The following is a 22912-nucleotide window of genomic DNA, read 5'->3' as shown; positions in this document are numbered from 1 at the left end:
CCAATATTAATTGATGGAAAAGTACTTATTTATTCAAAACAAAGCTCCTAACTTTTGCAGAAAACTTGGTTAGAAGTTACATCTTATTTCACGTGTACTAAGATATTTGTACAAGAAACTAGACGAAAATACTTGGTAAGATTTTGTGTTTTTGCAGTGTAGCCTGGATATGAATAGGAAATGGGATTCAGCTCAAGTGAAGGTAAACGGATGTGTTTTGAGTTCTGACTTTTCTTTCTTGCTCATTATATCTTAATGAAAAGCCTAAATTCAGATTTGCTGCGTTCATTTTCCCGAGATTCTTCCAATCAACTCAAACTTCAGTTGATAAACAGAAAAAAAAAGTAAAAAAAAAAAAAGTTCTTTCTGGAGAGATATTTCCAAAGATTCTGCATTATTTTTATAAAGATGGAAATAAAAAAAGACTGGATCAGCAGCGCAGACAGGCACAGTGCTCAAATATCTCCTCAGTTGGTTGATGGCAAGAAGACGACGTGAGTTTCTCCAGTGGAGAGACAAAAGTTGGACATATTTTCAGATAAATGGAAGACATCCTGGTTTAGCAGGAACTTCAGAGAAGGTTAGAGCCGTTCTTATTTGTAGTAAAATAAGTAAAATCCCATTTAAAGTTCATTCCAGACCATGGTGTTTAATCAGGAAACTTCGGTCCAATCGAAGGAGTCGGCAGCACCTTGATGGTGTCCCTGTGTTCATGGAAGTCCTGCAAGCAGCATGAATTGGTTTCAGTAGCGGCGCCTGCTTTAACGGATCAGAGCCGGGCCTTGTGCAAAACCTTCTGGGGATCAATTGGCACGCGCTCTGGACGGTTTCCAGGAGATCAACTGGATTTAATACTGGAGAGACTGGTCTGGAGTAAATAACCAGGAAACTCAGTCCATGTCAGAGAACCAAAGAGAGAAAGAAGTGGAGAAAATAAACTTTGGGTTCATTTTAAATAATGCAAACTCATTTAGTTTGCTGGAAATTAAGATAGATTTAAGGCTACTCTATAAACCGGTTCAGAAATTAACCCAATATCTGAAAACTTAGCCATGAACCATAATAAACCTCATTTAGGGAAAAGAAACTAGATACAAGACTGTCGATTTAGTTTCCATGGAAACAGGAACCAGAATCAAAAGTCCAAACTGAGATAGTGGGCTTTGTTTGTTTTTGAGAGCAAAGGCAAATTTCTCAAACTTATTTAACATTTCTGACCAGATCTGAGGGAAAATCCTGTAGATGTGTTGAATAAATCTATAAGTATGCAGTGGGTTTGTCTGACTGCCAGTAGCTGCGTTTCCATTGATCAAATAATTTAAATTATGTAAGTAATTTTGAAAAAAGTTAACATTTTTCAATAAAAACCTTTTTGAGCCAGGATGAGGTGGTTTTTATCAAAATCAGTGTATTTCCCATTGCACAAGTCATGTGATCAACAACTGGATGTTACTACTGCTGGAAACGACAAACAAGATGACAGGAAGTAGTTTGAGGAAAATGGTGCACCATGATTTTTAAAGGCCTGTCATTTTAATTGTGTTTTTTAACAGAAGTGTCGCAATTGTGAAATTGTATTTTTTCCCCCAACATTAATGGGATATCAACAGTTTTGCACAGACTTGTAATGGAAATGCAGCTACTGAACAGTTAGGTTTTAGATTAAACGTCATCTCGTCCCTAAGATGATGTTGGGATAACTTCACTTTGTGTGTATTAAGTCACTAGTTGAGGAGCAAAAATGTAGTAGAGAATGTTTAATTACATCTGTCTATGTTTTAAAGTTCTACTTTTCTAGAAATGAAAGGGAGTCGGTTGCATGTAAATGGAGACTTTAGGAAGATTATTTGGCTCCCAGTTGGTTGCTCCCAGACTGTATGATGGTTCCTTTAGACCAGTGGGACGGGGATGTGGCCTAAACCAGCGGTGAGGGAACTTGTTTCGTCTCCAGAATCGGAGATTCATGATCCGACTCCTGCGCTTCTTCGCTGGCGTGATCTTCAGGGCCGCTCACAGTGTTGGACTCTCCTGGTGCCTCGTCCTACAAAAACAGCAACTTTACCATCATCATACATTTCTACACGATAAGAACCAAAGTGCTGCAGCTGAGTGGAAAAATGTTAATTTTTATGTTTCTTACCGTCACCCAGGGGTGGGAGAGGACTTCCTCAGCAGTGAACCGGGCGTCAACGTTCACCTGGAGCATCTGACTGATCAGCATCTGAGGAGCAGGTCATGTGACCGTTAGCAGTAAAAGACTGATCTGATCTGAGATTTAATAACATCTTCAGGTCACATCTACAGACGTCAGAATGGGATTTAGATTGTTTCCTTTAGGTTCACTTTGATTTCTGATTTGGTTTTTGTCATTTTTTGCTCCAATTGACCAAACTTTAGTCTAAAGCAAACTAAAACGGACGATGATATTTGTTTTCAGTTCTTTTTGACCTATGGAGAACTCAACAAAATATTAATGTACAGAGAATTTATGGTCATTTTAAAGAACAAACAATGACTTGTATGCATGTTGTTGAATTACCGATAAGCTACAACCTTGGTACAGATTAACAGGTTGAAATCTGACGTTTATTTTTCAAAAACTGATCCGAACCTTTGCTGATAGGCTGATGTTGTCCCAGTCTGGAGATGGAAACTCCAGCTTCCCTCTGAGGATCTGATCAAATAGTTCCTCCTGGACGTTATTCTCACTGCGGAAAGTAAAGCAGATTTCTGTTAGTACAGTTACAAATAAAACACACTGTGCAACTAATAACTCATTAAAGTTACAAAAATCTGTAAATTTATATGGCTTAAGATTTTTAATCTGTCACACAAATAACAAACTCGCCAACTTGAACATAAAACAGGAAACGTTCATAATAACATGAAGCCACCACAGGATGATGCAAATAAAAGCTTTTATTATTAATGTCCCGGTTAAAGTAAAATGTTGCGTTTACTGACCTTCTGAAAGGAGGGAATCCACAGAGCAGGATGTAGGCGATGACTCCTGCCGCCCAGATGTCCACCTTCAGACCATAACTAGAAGAAAACATCAACATTACTGGTTGTTTACCACTAAAGGGATGATTTACTCATAGAAATATGGAAAATAAATAATTTACCTTTATAATACCTTTATTAAAAACCAATAAAAAGTAATAAAACTATTTTATTTAGCAGCAAAATGATTGTTGGATCTCTGTTTAGAGTAAAAGTTGTTAAACTCAATACAATTAAAAACAAAAATAAACCTCCCATAACCAAAATTGTCCAAATAAAGTATTTAACCAATTAACAAATGGAAAATAACAATTTGGGAAATTCACAAGCAGCTTTTTGCCCTATAGCATGAGGGCGGCACACGTCTGTCTGTCCTTATGTTTATTCTTCTTTTTGCTGTTGTTGTCTCTAAAAGTCATAAATTTTAGTTTTACTTCCTGTCTCTCACCCGGTCTCAGCGATGATCTCCGGCGCCACGTACGTCGGCGTGCCGCAGACGGTGTACAGCGGACCCTCCACCACCGTCGCCAGACCGAAATCGCCCAACTTCAGGGACTTGGTGCCGTCCGGATACTCACACACCTGCAGAACGAAACCAGAACCGAGTGCCACAGAGTTCAGGTGCAACAGAAACACTTCCTGTTAAAGTTAAAGCTCTGTGGATGACGGTGTTTTGGTACCAGCAGGTTCTCTGGTTTGATGTCCCGGTGGACGATGTTCATCCGGTGTAAATACTTGATGGCTCCGGCCAGGTTGAACACCATGGCGCTGGCGTCTCGCTCGCTGTACTTGGTGGAGGAGGTAATGGCGTCGAAAAGATCGCCGCCCTGAGGGAACCAGAAACGAGTCAGACGTGGAGAATGGAGCTTTTATTTATTCAATTAATCATTTTATAATGGCTAAATAATGAAACAGACAATTAATAACACAAATATGTAAAAAAAACTATTTAGAAAATTCTAATTTTTTTAATCTGAGCTTAATATTATCAATTAATTTATTTTGGATTTTAAAAAAGTATTAACAGTATAAAATCTGACCCTGGAAAAAACATGAAACAGACAAAAACACAGAAATATGCCAAAAAATGTTGAGAAATATCTATTTTTTTATTCTAAGCTTAATATTATCAATATTTCTTCAGTTTATGATAAAGAAAAAAAAATAATGCTAAAAAATCTGACCATGACCATTTATTTTTTCTAATTTAAAGTAAAGGTCTAAGATTGATGGCTTCAGGGTCAAAGGTCAGAGGTTAATTAAAGGACCTTAACGAGCTCCATGACCAGGAAGAGCTGCGTGGGCGTCTCGTCCACCTCGATCAGCTGGATGATGCTGGGATGCCGGACCCTCCTCAGAACCGCCACCTCGTTCTCTATCAGGTGTTCCTGCTCAGAGAAACGTTTTCACCAAATCAGAAAATCATTTATTCTGCTAAACTCGTTTAAAAAAGTTAATAATTACACACAAACTGATGTATTTGAACAGTTGCTAGTTTTGATGATTATTGCCTCTAGATTTCTGTTTATTATTAGTTTGGACTAGAACAGCGATAATGAAATAATCTTTTGCACAGTGAGAGCTGGAAGCAGCAGCTACCTTCCCGCAGCATCGAGCTTTATCGATGATCTTCAGAGCGAACTCCTGTCCCGTCGCCCTGCAGGCAGAAACAAGCAGGAAACCTTCAGCTGAAACACCTGATAAAACCACAAACATAATCAATCATTTTTACTCTTTTCTCAAACAGTGAATCCTAAATTTAACCAGATTAAATTAATTTTAATTATTTGGCAGAGAAAATGGATTAAAACTAACGATTATTTTAGTTACGCTATCAATTATTCTGACGATTATTCGATTAATCAATACAGATTTTTCATTTAAGCCTTGTTATATAATATTAGGAATGCATAAAAAATAAAAATTTTACTGTCTAAAATGCAGTAGCAGCATTTCTTTAGAGAAAGTTTCATTATTTGTAGGAAACTATGCAGCTAATAAAATAGTTATGTGAAGCATTTTTCTGCTTAACTTAATATCAATAAAGTAGAACTGATCTGGTGATCAATTTGTGGATCAATAAATTAATGACTGGATAGAAAAGGGTGATTATTACAAGTTTTTTTTGCAATAAACAAAGGATTTTAAAAATCTTAAATAAAAAAGAGATATTTTTGCATGTTTTGGCTAAATTGCTGCTCTAATGGAGTTGTTCTTTGAAAAATTGCCTTTTCTATAATAAATTACTTATTTAATTACAAATCTTTTTTTTAAATGATTAATTTTTATTTATCTACTTATTATTTTTAATTTAAAAACCTACAAACCATTGAATTACTTTGATAATGTTTGAAGTGTGAGGTTTACCTCTCCACACACTCCTTCACCACAGCAAAGTTTCCGTCTCCGATCACTTTTCCCACCTTGTACTTCTCGTTGATGGTGGAGGACGAAACGGATCGGTTCCCGTTCACTGAAAGAAAAAACAAAATATATGTTCTTTACATTTATTTTATCTTTTTATTAATAGTAAGGAGCACAAGGAAAGATAAACTCAAGCTGCAGCTTCATCTTTATCTGTGATGCTTCATCTCAAACATTTTCTGAACCTTCAGTGGGTTTTTCTAATAATAACTCAAAAATCTTCATTAAATTTCATTTCTACCACAATGGAAGCACAAACCTTCCTCTGCGTCGTCCGGCTGCTCGGCTTCTCCGTTCACATCTGTGGACGACGCTCGGCGAGGCGAGATCTGATGGTTAAACAACAGATGTTAGGGAATAAAAACCAGGTCAGATCTGAGTTAATACTGTAGGAAATCTTCTGAATTATAAACTGCGAAGACGTTGTTAGATTTCAATAGCTTTTTTTGAAGGAAATGTGAATATATTTGTTGAGAAAGATCCACATTTATGAGCTGCTTCCTTTCTAAAAGCCATTTATAACTTCAAAACCATGAAAATTTGGGCTTTTTAACTGATTTTTATCATTATTTTTGTTGTCTATGTGATGAGGTTTATGTCGTTTTTCTTAATGCTTCACAGTGTTTGTAATTTGATGCAAAATAAAGGTGATAAACTATAAATGAAAACAGGACAGAGGGAAGAATCAGTTTTATGTAGGAGAACTGCAGTAGCTTCCTGCTGCCACCAGGGGGCACACTCTGCTAATCTCTTTTTAACTTTAGCAGCAGAATGAAAGTCTGACCTTCCTTATTGTGAATGTGTAAGAGATACATACTTCTACATGTATGTATCTCTTACATACATGTATCTCTACATGTATCTACAGTTTGAACTGTGCAGAAACAGTTCAAACTCTTTCAGAACTTAATTTAAATCAGTTTAATTTGAATTAAACTTGTTTTTTCAGGAAAACAATGTGAGAGGAAACTAGTTTTCAAACATAAATCATCTCTCTGACCTTTAAGTTGCGTCGCGTCCCGGGACTGGTGGGAGACGGACTGGATCTGTTGGACTTTACAGCCGACTGGGATCCTGACGCCTCATTGGCTGCATGACGGAGAAAAGAGCGATCTGATTGGTTAAAATGTGTTTATATGTTTAAATAAGATCCTAAACTGGTTCTCTACACCTGTGTCTCCATGGTAACCATCCTGGTTCCCTACCTGAGCCCGGTGACTTGGTCCTGGATAAACCTTTGGGTGGAGTCCTGGAGGAGGAGAAGCTGGAGCTGCTGGGAGTTTTGGGGGTTTTCTGAGGAGCGGCTGGACGAGGCGTTTTGGTCCTGCACTCTGGAGACGGACAAACGGACGGAAAAGTTTGTTACTTTTTCATTTGCACCATGAAAATGTATTGATGTTTCTATTGAAAGTAGGTTTTTAGCTTCAATGTAGAAACTCTTTAGGTTTTGTTGGTTTTTAATAGGAGCTGCTGTAAAACAAGTAGAGGTTCACCGATAAATCGGCCACGATTTTCTAAATTTAGGATGGATCAGCCGATACCAGAGAAATTGATCTTATCTGAAAATCTGATTTTCAGCAGTTCTGCTGACAGCCGCCCCGCTGTTGCCAACTTAGTGACTTTGTTGATTTATTTAGTTACTTTCCAAACAGAAAAAAATGATATTGGCCAAATTTAGCTTTCAGAATCAGCAGGTCAGGCTTTTTAAAGGGGACCTACTATGCAAAATTAATATTTTTCACATTTTTGTTCTTCCATTTGGGTTTCTGATGCTTATAAAACAGTCCAAGTGTTAAAAAAATTACCCAGCTGTTTTTTGAGCCATTTCAAAAATGTCTGCCCATTATCCAGCAACCTGAGAGGAACTCCAGCATGTTTGGTGAGATGTACTGTACAATGGCTGCTGGAAAACACAAGGGTTTTGCTGTTGACTTACTGTTGTTGCGCAACACCCCCCCCCTCCTTCCTGTCTCTACTCTCTCACTCTCTGCTTCCTCTTCTGAGAGGGGAGATGTGCTACCAGCTCTCCATCTAACGGGTTAATTGAGTTTCCTAAATCTGCCGGGATTTACCCTGTCCAGAACTGAAGTAAACTCTGTTTAAGCTGGTTTCGAGAAACGATTCACCTGATTTTTAACGGCCTACATCCAGGTGTCTCACCCTTCTTCCCTCTGTGAATTAGCCAGACTGAGCAGCCTACAGCCAACTAGTTTCACAGAGCACACCTGTTAACGGTCGCTCGTTCTCTTATTTTACAACTTGCATTTGTTATTGAACCAGGTAGGTTTTAGTGACTCGGGCGAGTCCCAAGGATGACGTTTTAAATTTGGGCTACCAGCAACTTAAAAACATTTTAAACTTTTTCCTCTCCAGAATCAAACATCACAGCTATTTTACAACCATCAAAGAACTTTAAGGTGACTCATTAACTGAATGTCCACAACATCTTTTAGATTTTCTTTATGCTAAATATTTTATTAGTAAGGCATTTTTGCAAGGGTCAGTACAGCTTAATTCAGTAGCAGAAATAATCAAATAAGTAAAATCAATCATCTAGTCTATCTTTCCCTACTGCTGACACTGAAAACTAAAAAAGGAACCTTTGAGAGAGACGGACGGAGCCTGGCGCCTCGAACCCCAGACCTGGCACGACGACGAAGAAGGTGCTGCAGCAGGAGGAAGATGCCGATCGATGAAGGCCAGGATCTCCGCAGGTCTGATGATGAAGAAGGTGTTGCAGCAGGAGGAAGACGCCGATCGATGAAGGCCAGGATCTCCGCAGGTCTGATGATGAAGAAGGTGTTGCAGCAGGAGGAAGACGCCGATCGATGAAGGCCAGGATCTCCGCAGGTCTGATGATGAAGAAGGTGTTGCAGCAGGAGGAAGACGCCGATCGATGAAGGCCAGGATCTCCGCAGGTCTGATGATGAAGAAGGTGTTGCAGCAGGAGGAAGACGCCGATCGATGAAGGCCAGGATCTCTGTAGGTCTGATGAGCCTCCTCTCCGCATGGATGGTGAGGTCACACAGGACTTGGTGCTGGCAGGAAGGAAGGCACCAGTTCTTCTTCTTTGTCTTTGCCTTTGTCTTCATCTTTGTCTTTGGGGTCTGAACCCAGCCGATGAGAGAAGTGCGATTTGAAGCCACAGGTTGTGGGGCTGACGGGTTGGTCCCCATGGCCGGACAGTCTTCGGCTCCGTGGCCCCGGCTCTTCTTCAGCTGCAGAGTTCTTTGTCCATCTCGATCTTGGCTCGAAGCTGCCCGGAGGATCCAACGAAAGGTTCCTCTTTTGCACCCACCTTATATAGGGTTTATCCACCCTTTTGGTGCGTTTTCATTGGCTGTCTGCTTAGACAGATGACCTCACATCCATCACTGTCCTTCAGACATTATGTCCTGATGTCTGTGCTGATGTCTCAGAGTTGCTCAACCTCCTGTCTCCGTTGTCTTCACAACCTTTCACCTAAATAAGGCGTTGATCATCTCTGCTCTCCTGTTAGTTCCTTGCCTTTCACCTTTCACCTACTCTCTACCTCCAACATATCAGTGATGTTTAATTGCAGTTACACCTTTTACACCATTTCAAGTTCAATGTCAAAATCACATTTATATCACTTTTATTTTCTTTAGCTTCTCTGATTTTAGCATTCATTTATAATTTTATAACCATAACTTATATCACATTTATTTTCTTCAGCTTCTCTGATTTATCATTCATTTATGATTTTATAACCATAACTTATTAATTATCCTTATTATAATCCTAATGTGAGTTATTACAGATGTTTTTCTGAAAAGAAACCAAAAGAATAATACATGATTCTAATTATTTACTACTAAAGTTACAGTTACTTGTTTTCCTTGTAAGTGTTCCCACAAATATAAGTGTAAGTATTATTACAAGTAAACCAATATTAATATAAGTATTTTACTTTGAATCTTATCAAATTATCAAAATGTTTAGATTTAATTCTTTAAACTTTCATGCTTTAAAATAAGGAATAGTCTCAGCTATTTTTTATAAATCTGCAGGCTGGAACTTACTTCCTCTTTTTCCAGGAAACCTGCTTTTCCTGTTTAATGACTCTCTCTGTCTGACTATGATTTCTTATGATTAGATAGAAAAAAGTAGAATTAAAGCAAAGTTTGCTGGACACAAAAACAACACACACAACCAGATTTATTTTATTGACACCTAAGTCTACTGTTGGGCCTAGATGTCACTTGAGTGATTCATTTTAAAGATAACTTTATTTATTATTACTGTTAAACTAACTTTATTGACACTTAAGTCTACTGTTGGGCCTTGATGTCACTTGAGTGATTCATTTTAAAGATAACTTTATTTATTATTACTGTTAAACTAAAATCTCCAGCATGGGGAAGTGGGATGAGCTCGGATTTTCTTGACATTACTTAAAATCTCATTATCTAAGAATGAGTTTATGCAAAGAAAAATTAGATTTTCTTGTTTTGTGTAGGCCATAAATCTATCCTAACCTGTGCAACAAGGCATAAGAAACCTTTCATGCGTTTTAAGCTTCAGGGTCAATCTGATGTGCAACACTGTGGAGTAACTATGTGTTTTATAACACTGAGCACCAAAAATATTCTAGATATCCAGAATATTTAATCAGATTTTGTATTTGAAACGAACCTAAAGGAGGTAAAAATTCAGCCTTCTGTTTCTGTTGCTTACCGCTCACGAAGGCCGCCGTTTTCCCAGAATGCGTCAGCACAAAGTCGTCCTGCGCGTACCGAAACTTCTCCGGCCCGCACGCCATGAACACATCGTCGTCCCCGAAGAAATCCTGCAGGCAGGTCAGCTGCACACACACACCCACACACAGAGTTTGATTCAGTGACTGAGGGATTTCTTTTCTATGTAGCGCTGAGCGGAGGACAGATGGGAATATTTAAATCATGTTTGCAGCTCTTCAGCAGCTCCTGACAGACAAGAAACAAACACATCGAGCCGCCGAAGAACTGTCTTGAGGATTAGAGACAAAGTTTTCATCAACACGGATTTATGCAGACGGAGAAAACGGAGAGAGAGAGGAAAGGTGAAGAAAAGAGGGATCAGCAGAGATATGAAAGAAGGGATTAAACGGAGGAAAGCTGCAGCGAAGTTCACACCAGGTCTGCCACACGATGAACTGTCTCAGGATTTACTGCGATAAACGATAATATTGTTTAGTGACTTTGTTTCATTTTGTACAGAACAATCCACACTGGAACTGGAAAACATTTTAAATGTCCAAAATAAAACTAATAATAATGAGTAAAATGTAAATATAAAACAAACCCAAGAAAAAACCAAAAATAAAATAGATTATGAAGTGTTAAAACAAAGTTTACGTGAATAGTAATTTATTGGATTGGGTGTAAAATTAAGTTCATACTTCTACACACTACTCTTCAAACTAAACCAAACTAAATGAAAATAATGCTAATCTGTGGTTCAATATCTAACAAAATCACCTCAATTAAAACCAAATTTGGCCTTAAAATGTGAAGATATTTGAATATGTCCTTTTGCTAATTAAAAATGTGATTCATTATTAGCTATATTATTGAAATTATGACATTAAATAATTCATTAAACAGTTAGCTTCTGGCTAATTGGGTTCATCCCCCGAGTTCAGGAGCTTTTCTGTGTCTGAAAGGTCCATAAATCAGAATTAAGTGGCTTAACAGGAAAGTGTTTCTGTGTAAGCAGAGAGAAAACGGTGAATGTTGAGGCTCTCCAGAGAAATGAAGGATTATTTTTGTCTCTGCTGAACTTTGTTCTCCACCTAGAAAAACCTTCGCTTTCTATAAAAGCTCATTTTACGAAGCAGAGGTTCAGGTTCCCACGTTTGGTGCTGATTGTTTTCATTTTCCCTTTGGGAAATTGAATTGAATTGATTCTGCGCTACAGACTCATGCTAATGCTATTCTGTTTCCATGGCAACGGCGACACCTAACGATTCCGGAACTGGATCCTCGACAACTCTCCACGTGTCGGTTCCTTGGCGAGCCAGTTGCCATGGAGACCATGCTGCAGGGTCAGAGATGGCATTTCTCTCCAAGCAAGCTGAGACGTGAGGACACACACACACACACACACACACACACACCCTGCACACACACACACACACACACACACACACACACACACACACACACACACACACACACACACACACTTTGGCCTTGCTGCATTCATGCTGAGACCGACAGAATAAAAGCTTTCATTGGGACTGAAATGCCTTCAAAATAAAAGTCCCAGTTTAAAGAAAGAAAAACAATCAGCAATTTTGTTTTTGAAAAAGAATAACATAAGAGAAAAGGTATATTGTAGGCTTTATGTGACTCCTATAGTTATTTGTTTTAATATTTTATGAAATTAAATGAAAGGTTTAATTTGAAAAGAAGAAACTTTGCTATTTAAACCATGAAAAACAACTTTATGTTGGTTCAATATTGTGATTTCAAACTCCAAAATCATCTCAGCCTGTTTAGCTCTGTATATATTAAATATTTCCATTTCATAAAGCTTCTATTAAGATCTTAATACATGCAAAACCACTAAAAAAACATTTTTCTTTGCACTTTTGGCAGCAGAGACATGCATAAAACCTTAATGGCAACATCTTAATGTGAGCAAAAATAATTTTAAAGCTAAAATTAAACAACTTCTGCAAGAAATAAAAGGATGCTTTTATTTTGAAGGCAGTGAACACTGCTTTTATTATCCTTAAGTGGATGCTGCATCCACTCTGACACAAACAGGGTGTGTTCATCTCTGCGTGACTCAATAAAAGGTTTTTTCTTCTCTCAGATCCGAGCTGCGTTCACAACAACAAACGTCCTTCAGTCAGTTTCTGCTGCCTCTGCTTTCCTTCAGCTTATCTACAACTTCAAATAAAAACCTGCCTCAGTTTAAAAGTAGCTCCGCCGGTCGGTCTGCGATAACTTTAAATCCTAACAGCAAAACGAGCTGCAGAGCGGATCAGAGCGCATTCAGTGTTTAACGACTGGACTTTAGCTGACTGCTGCAGTTCTGCTGAGCACCAAGCGTCACAGCACGACCCAATTAGCGGTTCTGTTGAGAAGTAATTCTGTAATGCACTTTAATTTGATTTCTGGCTCGACTTTGTTCGATTCTACTCCACCTAATGGGAATCACAGGCTGCTGTAAATGCAAAAGTTTTTCTGATTAAAGCAGAAAATGCAACAGAAACGCAGTGAATTAACCATAAAATCAATAATTTAGAGAACAAAATGGCAGAAAATAATCACATTTCATAAGATTAAAGTTTGCATTTTTTAAGAAAATAATGTAATAATCAAAGACAGGATAATTTTTTGTGAGAAATAATTGCATATTTTATTGAAATAATGTAAGTTTAATAAACCTAATCAAATCGATTAATCGTCAGAATAATTAGCTCCAATCATAACTGACACATTTTGTTGTGTTTTTTAATAAATTGCTGATTTGAGGAGATTTTCCGATCTTTTGGTGGAACAGTAAAATCGCGCCCCACCTGCTTCCCGTCCAGCGTGTAGAGCCTCTTCACCGCCCCAGAGTCCAGCTTGATGGCCTCCGTAATGTCCGCCAGCACCTGTTCGAAGGAGTGCGCCGTCTTCTTGTTGAGCAGGATCCTCACCGCCTTGCGGGGCTTCACGCCGCTCCGGATCACCGTCACCAGTTTGGGCTTGATGAAGTCTTTGCTGTCCCTGCCCTCCCGACCCTCGGGCCGGTCTTTGGCGACGGCGCTGGGGGTCGTCGACACTCCGGTGGACGCCGTCGGGGTCCGGCTGGAGGCAGCGGTGGCGGTTCCGGTACCGGCGCCGGGCTTCCAGCTCGGGACGGAGATCTTGGTGTAGTCGACCTTCCGGTAAGGTTCGTTTGAGGCGCAGATGTAGCACTCGCCTGGAGGGAGAGGGAAGCGGTTAAAGAAGACAAGAATGACGCATTTAGAGCAAAATATCGATGAGAAAAGAAGCAAATTTACAGTTTAGATAAATCTAATAATCGCATATTTATGATGCCGTATAAAATAGGAAAACATTTTGTAAATTCAAGCCAAAAAATCTGAAATTTTCAAATTAAAAATTGCAAAATTTCAAATGTCCAAAATGTTCCAGTTTTGAAACTCAAAACTTTCATTAATCTTAAAATCTTTGAGGTTTTTGTTGCGAATTTTAAATTTTTCAAACTCATAAATTTTCATGTGTTTTCTAGAAACTTTCTCAGATTAATCTAAAAAAAAATTGTTTTCTTCCAGAACATTTACTGGGATTAATCTTAAAATTTCTTGGGGTTTTTCTAGCAACTTTTTAACTTTTCAAACTCAGAATTTGTTTTGTTTTCTACTAAACCTCTGAAAATCTTAACATTTCAGACTTTCTTTCTAGCAAATTTTCCAGTTTTGAAATTTGCAAGTTTTTTCTAGAAAATTTACAAGACTAATCTCAAAATTTCAGATTTTTGATGTAAATTTACTCTACTTATGTCTCCAGTGGCCCTAATATGTTGTCACAGATATCAGAGAAAAATTATAACTTGACGTAGAAAAAACATGATGTCAATAAGCTAAAGTGACTACAGACAGTACTTTTGTATAAATATTCACCAGTTAATAAGGAATTAACTGTTTCACATATTTTATTCTTTCATCTTTTATTTTTCTATTCTGCAACCTAACAGGTTCCTAATTTGTTATAATTTATGAATATGTCTAAGTTTACTAATGCGGGAAACTGCAATTTTCTGTCAGTATTTAATACATCGGCCACAAAAATAATAATAAATAAATTCAGCATATTTGGAAAATTTTAGCTCTTTATCCTATGGAAAGGTGGTTGGCCCTTTTGATTTTTGATGGTTTTAAAGAAAATGATCGATTAATCAATTTTAGATTAACTCATTAATCAATAACTTGCATCCTTGACATATAGGGGAAAAGTACAGATGAGACGACATGTTGAAATACGAGGCAGTAGATTGAAGACAAAGTGAGTTTGACAGCAGGCGTTAGATCAGCTCTTCTGCTCTGTGAAGGACACATCAGTCATCAAGTCACATTCAAGATCCAAGCAGAAAGAAAGAAACTAACATTATAAATCCAGTTAGGTAATTACAATAAAGTGCAAACCACTGAGCTCCTATTTTTATCACCATTATCCTGCAGATATTCTCCTATAACGTTGCCTCTGCTTTCAGAGTCACTCAGTTCAGGATTTAACTGGCCGATTAATAGCAGGGTACAAATAACAGCCTGAGAGCAGCAATTACACGCAGAGACACGGACCGCTTGGTCGGCCAAACGGCGTCAACATTAACCACCGCGCCGAGAGCAAGCGCTTCAAAATATCTGCTTTAATGGACCAAATACTAAAGCTGAATTTTAAGATGCAAATTATCAACAAACTGATGAACAGCTTCAAGTCGCTGTTAGATGGATTTTAAGCATCTTTATTCACGTTTTTTTAGCTTAGTCCCTCACTCATAAAAATACTGAAAAAAAGAATGTTTTTAAGATTTTATTTTATTTAGCAAAGTCTGCATAAATATTTACAATCAACTTCTATTCACATTTTTCCCCTTACATTACAAACTGTCTTCTTGTTTGTTTATTTTCAAATACATTGAAGAAAATACATTTATTCTTTTAAAAACCATTTTGGTTTTTCTTTCATTCTGAAACCAGAAAGTAGAAAAAATTACAATTTCCCTGCAGAAGATATTTCTGTGAGTTTTAAAAAAAAAAACTTTTTCAATAATGTCTTGTAGATTTTATAGTTTAAAATCTACCAGAATTGAATAGAAATCCATTTTTTGTCCCTTTGTGGGGACATTCAAGTAGCAGGGTAGATCTACACAAAGACAAAAATATTAAATATAAAAACAGAATCAAGAACAGAAACAGCAAAATTACAGCCCAAAATACTCTGCAGTTATTAAAACAGAATGATCCAAAGAAATGTGCAACTGAGTGAAATTATTTATAAAAAATGTACAAAATGTGTCCAACTATTGAAAAAGAAAATTGACAATAAAACTGTGCAAACAACAAAAATGTCCGAATAACAGCAGGGATTTAATTTCAAATTAGAAAAACATGGAAACTTATTGAGTTTGTTGGGAGCAGTGATGGATATAGAGTCCAACAGCTGCTGGGAGGAAATATTTTATTTAGCAGGACCGACGGCAAAATGTCCCTTTAGGAGCATAAAACTCGTCATTCCCTCAACCAAAGTCAACAGTTACTATAAAGCAAGTTGAACAATATGTACATGTAAAATTGACAGAACAATAACCAAACCAAAAGACTAATTCAGGTTCATCTTCCTCCTCATCATCGCTGTATCTCTTTATCCGTCATATTTGTACCTCCAGTCGTCACAGACACACCTTCCCTCCCTCTGTCCAGGCTTTGTTCAGTGACCTTGTCTCTCCATGTGCCGACTTTCACTCTGTGATTCAAATGAGCTGGACAGGATTGCTCTGGGTTGTTATACAAATACCTCAGTGACTAAACGCAAAAACTCTCCGGGCCGATTCAGCCGGGACACCAGAACACCCTGGGCTTCATTCTGGCTTTACAAAAAGACTGGAAGGGAACCCAAACATTTAGGCTGCGTTCACATCAACCCTGTTAGTCCGTTTTGATCAAACTTTAGTTCATTTGTTTAGAAAGTCAGATTCGTTTGGACCAAAAATGTGAACTCGGGTAAATCTAAAAACCTCGGTCTCAGTTTGGTTGAAGTGAACTCTGGTGCGGTTCCAATGTATAGAAAAGCGAAATATTTAAGCAAACCAGAGACCGCTCACAAAGCAGGAAGGAGTCTGCAGCGCAGGGCATGCTGGGTAAATACAACCAACGCAAACGCAGTAGCCTAGCGCTACCAGAAGAAATGGCTCATTGTTTTTGCCAAAGACAAAACAGAAATCCTACAATCACTAAAATCTGATGCCACTCCATTTTAGTTTACATTTCATACAAAAGGTCTTCTTCAGTAGTTTCTGTACTATTTCTTGTTGCAGCGCCCCCACAGGCGAGGAGGGGAACAGGTTTTCCAAATGGTTTGGCTCATTTAACACAGTGCAGTGTGAAAGTGAACCACAGGAGCTGAAAATGTAACAGATGTTGTAGTTTTGGTCACCAATCAAACCGAGTCTACTGGACCCTCAGGTGTGAAAACACCCTTAAACTTTGCTACATTTTTCTTCTCAGTAATGCTGCTTCTTACAGGTTTTCACTGATTAACTTCACATTTTCTGACCAGAAAACTTGCTGAGATGGAAAGCAGCCAATCATTCAACAGAATGCCTTCATGTTTTTCCAGAGAGAAGTTGTAAATGATGCATTTCCCACTTTGGACACAGATTAAATCCGTCACAGTCCATTCTGTGTGTTAAGTGCTCAGAGTGACGGCTCTGTCTGTTAGAGCATCTCTGGCTGAACGGCTTCCTGCCACTAATGTTCATTAGAAGACCTTACGACCAGTCCAACATCAATATTGATGATAAACTGCTGATACTAAAGCTGCTGCTGCTGCTGCTCAGTTTCTCTCCAAGTCGCTTCAGGCAAGAGAAAACATTGGAGACGTTGGTAAAATTACCCAGATATATTATTTAATCTCTTCAACTCTGGATGTGGAAGATTTTTATCGTATTTACAGTTTAAACATTTTGTTTATATTTCAGTTTTGACAAAGAATTTTCTAAAACATTTTGAATTCAATGTGGAAATTTGACCCAGCCGAGTCGAGGTATGAATATTAATGTCTGAGCTCCCTTGAGAGTTTCTGTATTGATTAGGAAATACTTCTTCCTCCCTTGATGTACACAGAAATAAATAATTCAAGTGTGTTTGCATAACAAACACAGGTAAAGAGCAGGATGACAGGCTTGATGATGAACCAATCGGATGTTATCAATCAATATTATGGACAGTTAAACTGGTGATAACAGCAGAGGAATTTGGTCATAAAGGAGAAAATGTTTTACATGTTTCAGCTGTTTACATATAAACGGAAATAAATTATAATAATGAAGAAAATAGTTCAAGATCTCAGGTCATTATTTAAAAACATTTAATCTTCAGAAGTACCGATTATTTAGATTCTCAGTAAAATCTAAAAGTACATTGGTTATTCTCATAGTTTTTATTGGAGGCTGATTTTTTGTTGTTGTTTTTTAGATAAAGATCATTAGAAAAGTTGTTTCTGAACTGGAGAGTTTCTTTGGTGACATTTAGTCTATCCTCTGTGCACAAAGTAGCGTTATCACAGATCCTTCCTCTTAGGATTAGTTAGATTTTAACAAATTAAATGAGAGTTAAATCCAGATGATTTCCATTACGTTACTGTTTTTAAGCACAAATATCTTGTATAGTGTTTTTACACTACCAGTTGCACATTTCTCTTTGAACAACGTAGTAGGAGTGGGCATTTATCGTATCATTCATTTATTTATTGTGAAAGATTTAATCATGATAAGAATTTAGATTTACATTTATTGTTGTCTTGATAAATTTCAATTACTGATGTTAACTGACTGAAATGTTAGTTTTACTATTTTCTTAACTGTTTGCTCCATGTGAGCATCATTAAATATCAGTAAATAAAAAAATTATTTGTGCCTCCAAAAAAAATATTAGTTAATGCAATTAAAAATTGTCCAGTTTAGTGATATAAATGACTAAACTGGTCATTTATATCAGTTTGAGTATTTGTGTTATTGAATCCAAGACATACAGTTGCCTGAAAAATAAGTCATAAATAGCATTTTTATTTAAATTTTTATTGTTATCTCAATAGTACCACAAAATATTGAAATAAAATTCTAAGTCCATATCACCACCTCGACAATGTTGAGCAAATTTCAGTAACTATACAGTAGATTTTCTCTCATGTTGTACATCACAGTCAGTTCAAGTCATTCTACCTTTAACTTCCTGCTGGTAAACCTGAATTTGTATTTATTACATTATTAAATGAAAACCATGTGTTAATTTTGGGGTCAAAGGTGAAGTCATTGCAGATATCACAATGCTTTTCACTCATGGCGCAAAAATGCTAACAATCAGCATTCCTGCCATCTTTAGGATTCCCTGCCGACGTTTAGCACACAAACAGAACTGACTGAAATCTGGAGCTTAACTTTTGGTTTGGTTCTTACAAAGTCTGATCGAAAAAACATTTTTAAAAATCTTTTAAAACTCTGTTCTTATACTGGTGCAAACAAAAAACTCTAACTTTACTATTAATATTGGTTGAACGTCTAAGTTTTCACTGAGGCTGTTTAAAAGCTGCAGGTCCAACCAGACTCTGTTACTCAGACTGATGTCTCAGTTCATGAGTCGGTGCACCGGATATGTTCCTTCCAGCCATCAATAACATGTTGCACCATGTTGCCCAAGGCTTTTATGCACCACTGACTGACTCTACCTTACATTTTAGGGCTGGGCAATAGATTGATTTTACTGATTAATCAAAATTTAGATTTTCGATCCAAAAACTACCTCAGTCATTGTGCAAACGACTGAGGTAGGTATGCCAGAGTTTGATAACTAAATAGAAGGTTTTTTACTCACTACTCTTCTAATTGTAGTACATTTTTAAATGGTAAAAATGAATATTTCTGATAATATTATGTCTATATTCTCTTAATTAAACAATTTTAAAAAATTGTAGCCTTGCCTTAATCACAGAAGGGATTATCAAAGACACTTTTTGAAAATATTTTTAACATTTGTGATGTCATTTTGTTTTCTTTTCAGAAAAGATGGTGACAAAAAAAATGCTTAAAATTGGAAATTGGATCTGGTATATACTTATATTTATTGTGCACGTATTAAACAAACTGAATCAACAAGAGCTAAATTAATGGAACAGATTTTTCTTCTTCAGCAAAATAATACAGGCGCTCTAAAACCAATATATTTAAGAAACGAGTCCTAGTGGTAAACAGTGGAACAACACATTTTATGTGGTTTCATCAATCAATAAGAGGTCTGTTGGCTGATATTAATCAGATTTAGTGGTTATGATTTGTTACATTTGCAATAAGAGTTATTTTAAAACATTTAAATGACATAAGACTAATTTATAATCTTTATTTTCTTGTTGGAGCTAAAAACTGATTGATCAAATACAAGAAGAAAATGCAGCCGTCATTAAAATGTACTATTGGTCTGCCATTGCATTTGGATTCTGTATGCTAATAATAAATCAATAATACCTATCACGATAGGCATGTGATCAATATCAATAGATAATATGTCCAATACAACGTTCAATAATTTCACTGAACTCTGAACCAGAACCACACAGCATTCTGGGGGATGTAGGCAGAGAAAAGGCTTTAGCCACTCAACCTTTCACTCTTTGGTTACCTAGCAACCCACTCACTCTTTGGTTACCTAGCAACCCACTCATTCTTTGGTTACCTAGCAACAACCTGTTCAGTAAATTGCGCAGCAGAAGTTTCAGGTTTTGCCACTGCGCCTCAAAACTGCATAAAAATAAAAAACAACGGCGCTTGAGAGGAAACTGGGAAAAACAGGAAAGGTCACATAACCAGTTTGGCAGTTTATCAGAAATTTAAAACAAATTAAATGAATCAATAATCATCCATTTTGACTGATATAAAACCCTGATATCAAGCTAAATATGTTCTTCAGTCATATTGTCCAAACTTATAATAAAAGCCCTTCAAGTCCTTCATGATGGAAACATTGTGACGTTTTGAAATGAGCCAATACTGTCATCATAATCCTAAGTATCATTCATGCTAAGCAGAAATCAAGATGAATACCTTCAGCTTACCCTACTTTCCTCAGCTGAAATATCAGAAACCCAATCCTGAAACAAAGGAGGATTAGTCTTACCTTCCACCAGTTCGTCCATACTGGTAATCTTCTTGCTGCCATCTATGGTGTAGATCGTACGAACTCCTTGCGGCAGATGAAGGTTGTCTGCTAACGATCGAGTAAGCTCCATCAGCAGCGCGTCGTACGACCGGAACCGGTCACTAGAAACGGCGTACACCAGGCCCTTAAAGTACCGATCCCCATTGCGGTAGAACCGGACCTTCTTGGCCCGCTTCTCTGAGGTGAGGGCCTGCAGGGTGCGGGTCCTGTAGTAGCTGCAGTTGGCGCTGTGAGCAGGACTGGGAACCAGGCTGCTGCCCCTGGAACTGGGGCCGGAACCCCCACCGCTGCCGGTGGAGTCATCCCGTTTGGGTCGGGTGGAGCGTCCCCGGCGAACCTTGTTCCGTTCGTCGAAATGCTCCAACTCAAGGGTCTTACTGAGAGACATGGCGAATGATGTTACAGTTGCACTCAGAGTTCATCCGATTTAAGATTCATATTCCAATACACAAAACGAGTCAATTCTTGGTCCAAACCCAGTTCAAGAGGGCTACTATTCCCATTCAACCCAGTCACCTTTGGTCCTCAATCAGTACCAGGATTGGCAAAAGCCAGTTGTGATCTATTGTCACCAATTCTGGTCCAGTGTAGTTCAGGAATATGTTTTCACATCAGGGTATGGTGTAAATCCAGTGGACCTTAAAAATGCTAAGCTAAGAATTTAGATATCTTGTTGTTGGGCCAATCAAGAACCTCAGAGTTCCAGATGAACACTAAGAAGACCTGCCAATCATCTTAGACCTCCTTTATTCAATCCCTGAGGCTCATTCACTGCAGTCTCACTGACCCGATCATAACCTCAGATGTCTGGCTTTCAAACAAACCAAGCGAAACCAGTCCTGCTTTAAACCCAAATCAATAAACCATTATCACTCTGATCCAGTTCATTTTGGGTCTTTTTGGCACAGGTCAAAGTTTAATCCTCAGTGTCCCGTCCATCCCTGAAAAGATATGCAAAAAAAAAGACAATGAGATGGTTTGAACTGACAAGACAGATTCGCCCAGATGTTGGGTTTTTCACTGGAGGATGCTAAATATTACAACATAATATTTAATCTTTTTGTTGTTTTTAAAAAGAGAACATTTAGGTAAAACTGGGTTGGTTTGTCCACGTTTTAGGAGGACATCCTGTTGGGAAAATCCATTTAAATCAAGAACAAAATGTTGAGATGATTATAAAACCTGAGTACAGTTTGTCTCTCTCTCTTCATCTCATTGACTTTATCCATCAATCCGAGCCGCTGCTGCTAAGCTGCTGACAGACAGACAGAGGGAGGTACCTACCAATAATGCCATGAAACCGGTTTGTTGCTAAGGAGCCTTTCTCCTCTTCCTCCCCCTTCTCACCGCCGCCGCGTTCCGGGCCGTTCCGGCGGATCCAGTTCGGGAGAACCGCTGCGGCCGAGCCTAGCCGCGCCGGGCCTGTGAGTCAACCCGGGACGCGGGGATGCAGCGGCGGCCGGTTTCACCTGCGGAGGAGCGGGATGCGCGGAGCGAGGCGGCGGACAGCAGCATGGCCGCTGCAGCAGAGAGGAGACACCGGCTGGATCCACCCCGCCCTCCCCGTCCTCTCCGCGGCTGAACGTGAACAAACGTCCCTCCTCCCTCTCTCTCTCTCCGCTCCCATTGTCTGTCTCCCTCTACCGTCTCTCGCCTTTCTCTCCTTTGTCTGATTCTTCTTTTAATTAATAATCACCTTAAATGAAGGTATATGTTGAGTAAAAACCACTAAATTTTAATACAGTAAATAAACTGTTCAATATATATTATTACATTAGCATATCAAAGTTAAAGTTTACTCCAGTTATTTGTCCGTTTAACATTAAATGTAATATTCTCTTTTTTATTTTTTCGTTTTTCTAAAAAAGAAAACGCAATTAGTATAAATAAGAGTTTAACAGACAAAAGGAGGTAGAACAGAAGCATTTTAGTACAACAGCTCCCCCTGCTGGTGAAAACTGGTTAAAGCCATAATAAAGAGTGTATTCAATTAAATAAATTTAAATTATAAAGTCAATTATAATTTAATTTGGACTAAATTATCATTATTAATGCATCTACTCGTAGAAGGGAAAATAAACATTGATTTGCTTTATTTAGTACTTTAAGTATGGTTCTTTAATTTATTTAGCTACCATTTCAGTATCTAATTTATTTATTTTTTTATTTTATTTTATTTTTATTATCAAGAGTATTCTTTCCAATAGGGTCTTTTGTTTATATATTTTTACTATTAGGTTTAGTATTTTGGAAATGGATATTTATCTATTTTTGTTTTTTATTAGCAGTAGGATTTTGTATTCCTCAGTGTGTTTTTTTCAAGTTTACATCATATTAACTATGTTGTATATATTGTTATATAGTTTGAACCAGACATTTCTTTCTAAATCCTCTTCTTTTCACCTTTCTGACGTTGATTTCTATAACTTCAGTTTTTAAAAAATATATAATTTTTTATCTGTTTGAAACATGAAAGTTAATTAACTATTGGCAACCCGGCAACATGATTTACTGTGTGATGCAACTACGTGTTGATGACAACTAAATACAAATAAG

The 22912-nt window shown here is 37.7% G+C and overlaps 1 protein-coding gene and 1 long non-coding RNA gene across 4 annotated transcripts in view; one reads left to right on the top strand and one right to left on the bottom strand.

The window, feature by feature from the left end:
* Positions 1-1742: 1742 nt before the first annotated feature.
* LOC102228231 (serine/threonine-protein kinase DCLK2) lies at positions 1743-21744 on the bottom strand. The gene is made up of 16 exons (XM_023346922.1): positions 21641-21744; positions 20315-21297; positions 12959-13347; positions 10126-10252; positions 6633-6758; positions 6428-6516; positions 5687-5756; positions 5371-5476; positions 4603-4660; positions 4272-4391; positions 3684-3830; positions 3452-3585; positions 2965-3042; positions 2612-2708; positions 2141-2221; positions 1743-2041 (listed from the first exon to the last, which is right to left on the bottom strand). Exons 2-16 carry the CDS (start codon positions 20742-20744, stop codon positions 1916-1918), a joined length of 2178 nt encoding a protein of 725 aa, XP_023202690.1. The 5' UTR covers positions 20745-21297; positions 21641-21744; the 3' UTR covers positions 1743-1915.
* LOC111611222 overlaps positions 3535-22912 on the top strand; it is a 24707-nt gene continuing 5329 nt past the window's right edge. For 2 of the 3 annotated variants that reach the window (XR_002753941.1, XR_002753942.1), the window contains exons 1-5: positions 3535-3624; positions 6638-6784; positions 10137-10247; positions 10360-10565; positions 11450-11509. This is a non-coding gene — a long non-coding RNA (uncharacterized LOC111611222). Of the gene's footprint in view, positions 3625-6637; positions 6785-10136; positions 10248-10359; positions 10566-11449; positions 11510-21738; positions 21819-22912 lie in introns of those variants that run through there. The other variant, XR_002753943.1, reaches the window with a different exon arrangement.

This window comes from Xiphophorus maculatus, chromosome 14 (assembly GCF_002775205.1).
Source record: "Xiphophorus maculatus strain JP 163 A chromosome 14, X_maculatus-5.0-male, whole genome shotgun sequence".
Lineage (NCBI taxonomy): Eukaryota > Metazoa > Chordata > Actinopteri > Cyprinodontiformes > Poeciliidae > Xiphophorus > Xiphophorus maculatus.
This window is presented reverse-complemented; position numbering and strand designations above follow the sequence as displayed.

Bases quoted from the DNA above. Each gene is read 5' to 3' on its own strand.
- LOC102228231 (XM_023346922.1), bottom strand. From the start codon at position 20,744: ATGTCTCTCAGTAAGACCCTTGAGTTGGAGCATTTCGACGAACGGAAC. The intron at 4,661-5,370 runs GTAAACCTCACA...TTCTGCCTGCAG, and splicing joins GTGAAGGAGTGTGTGGAGAG to GGCGACGGGACAGGAGTTCG. The intron at 3,831-4,271 runs GTCCTTTAATTA...TGGTTCCCTCAG, and splicing joins TGGTCATGGAGCTCGTTAAG to GGCGGCGATCTTTTCGACGC.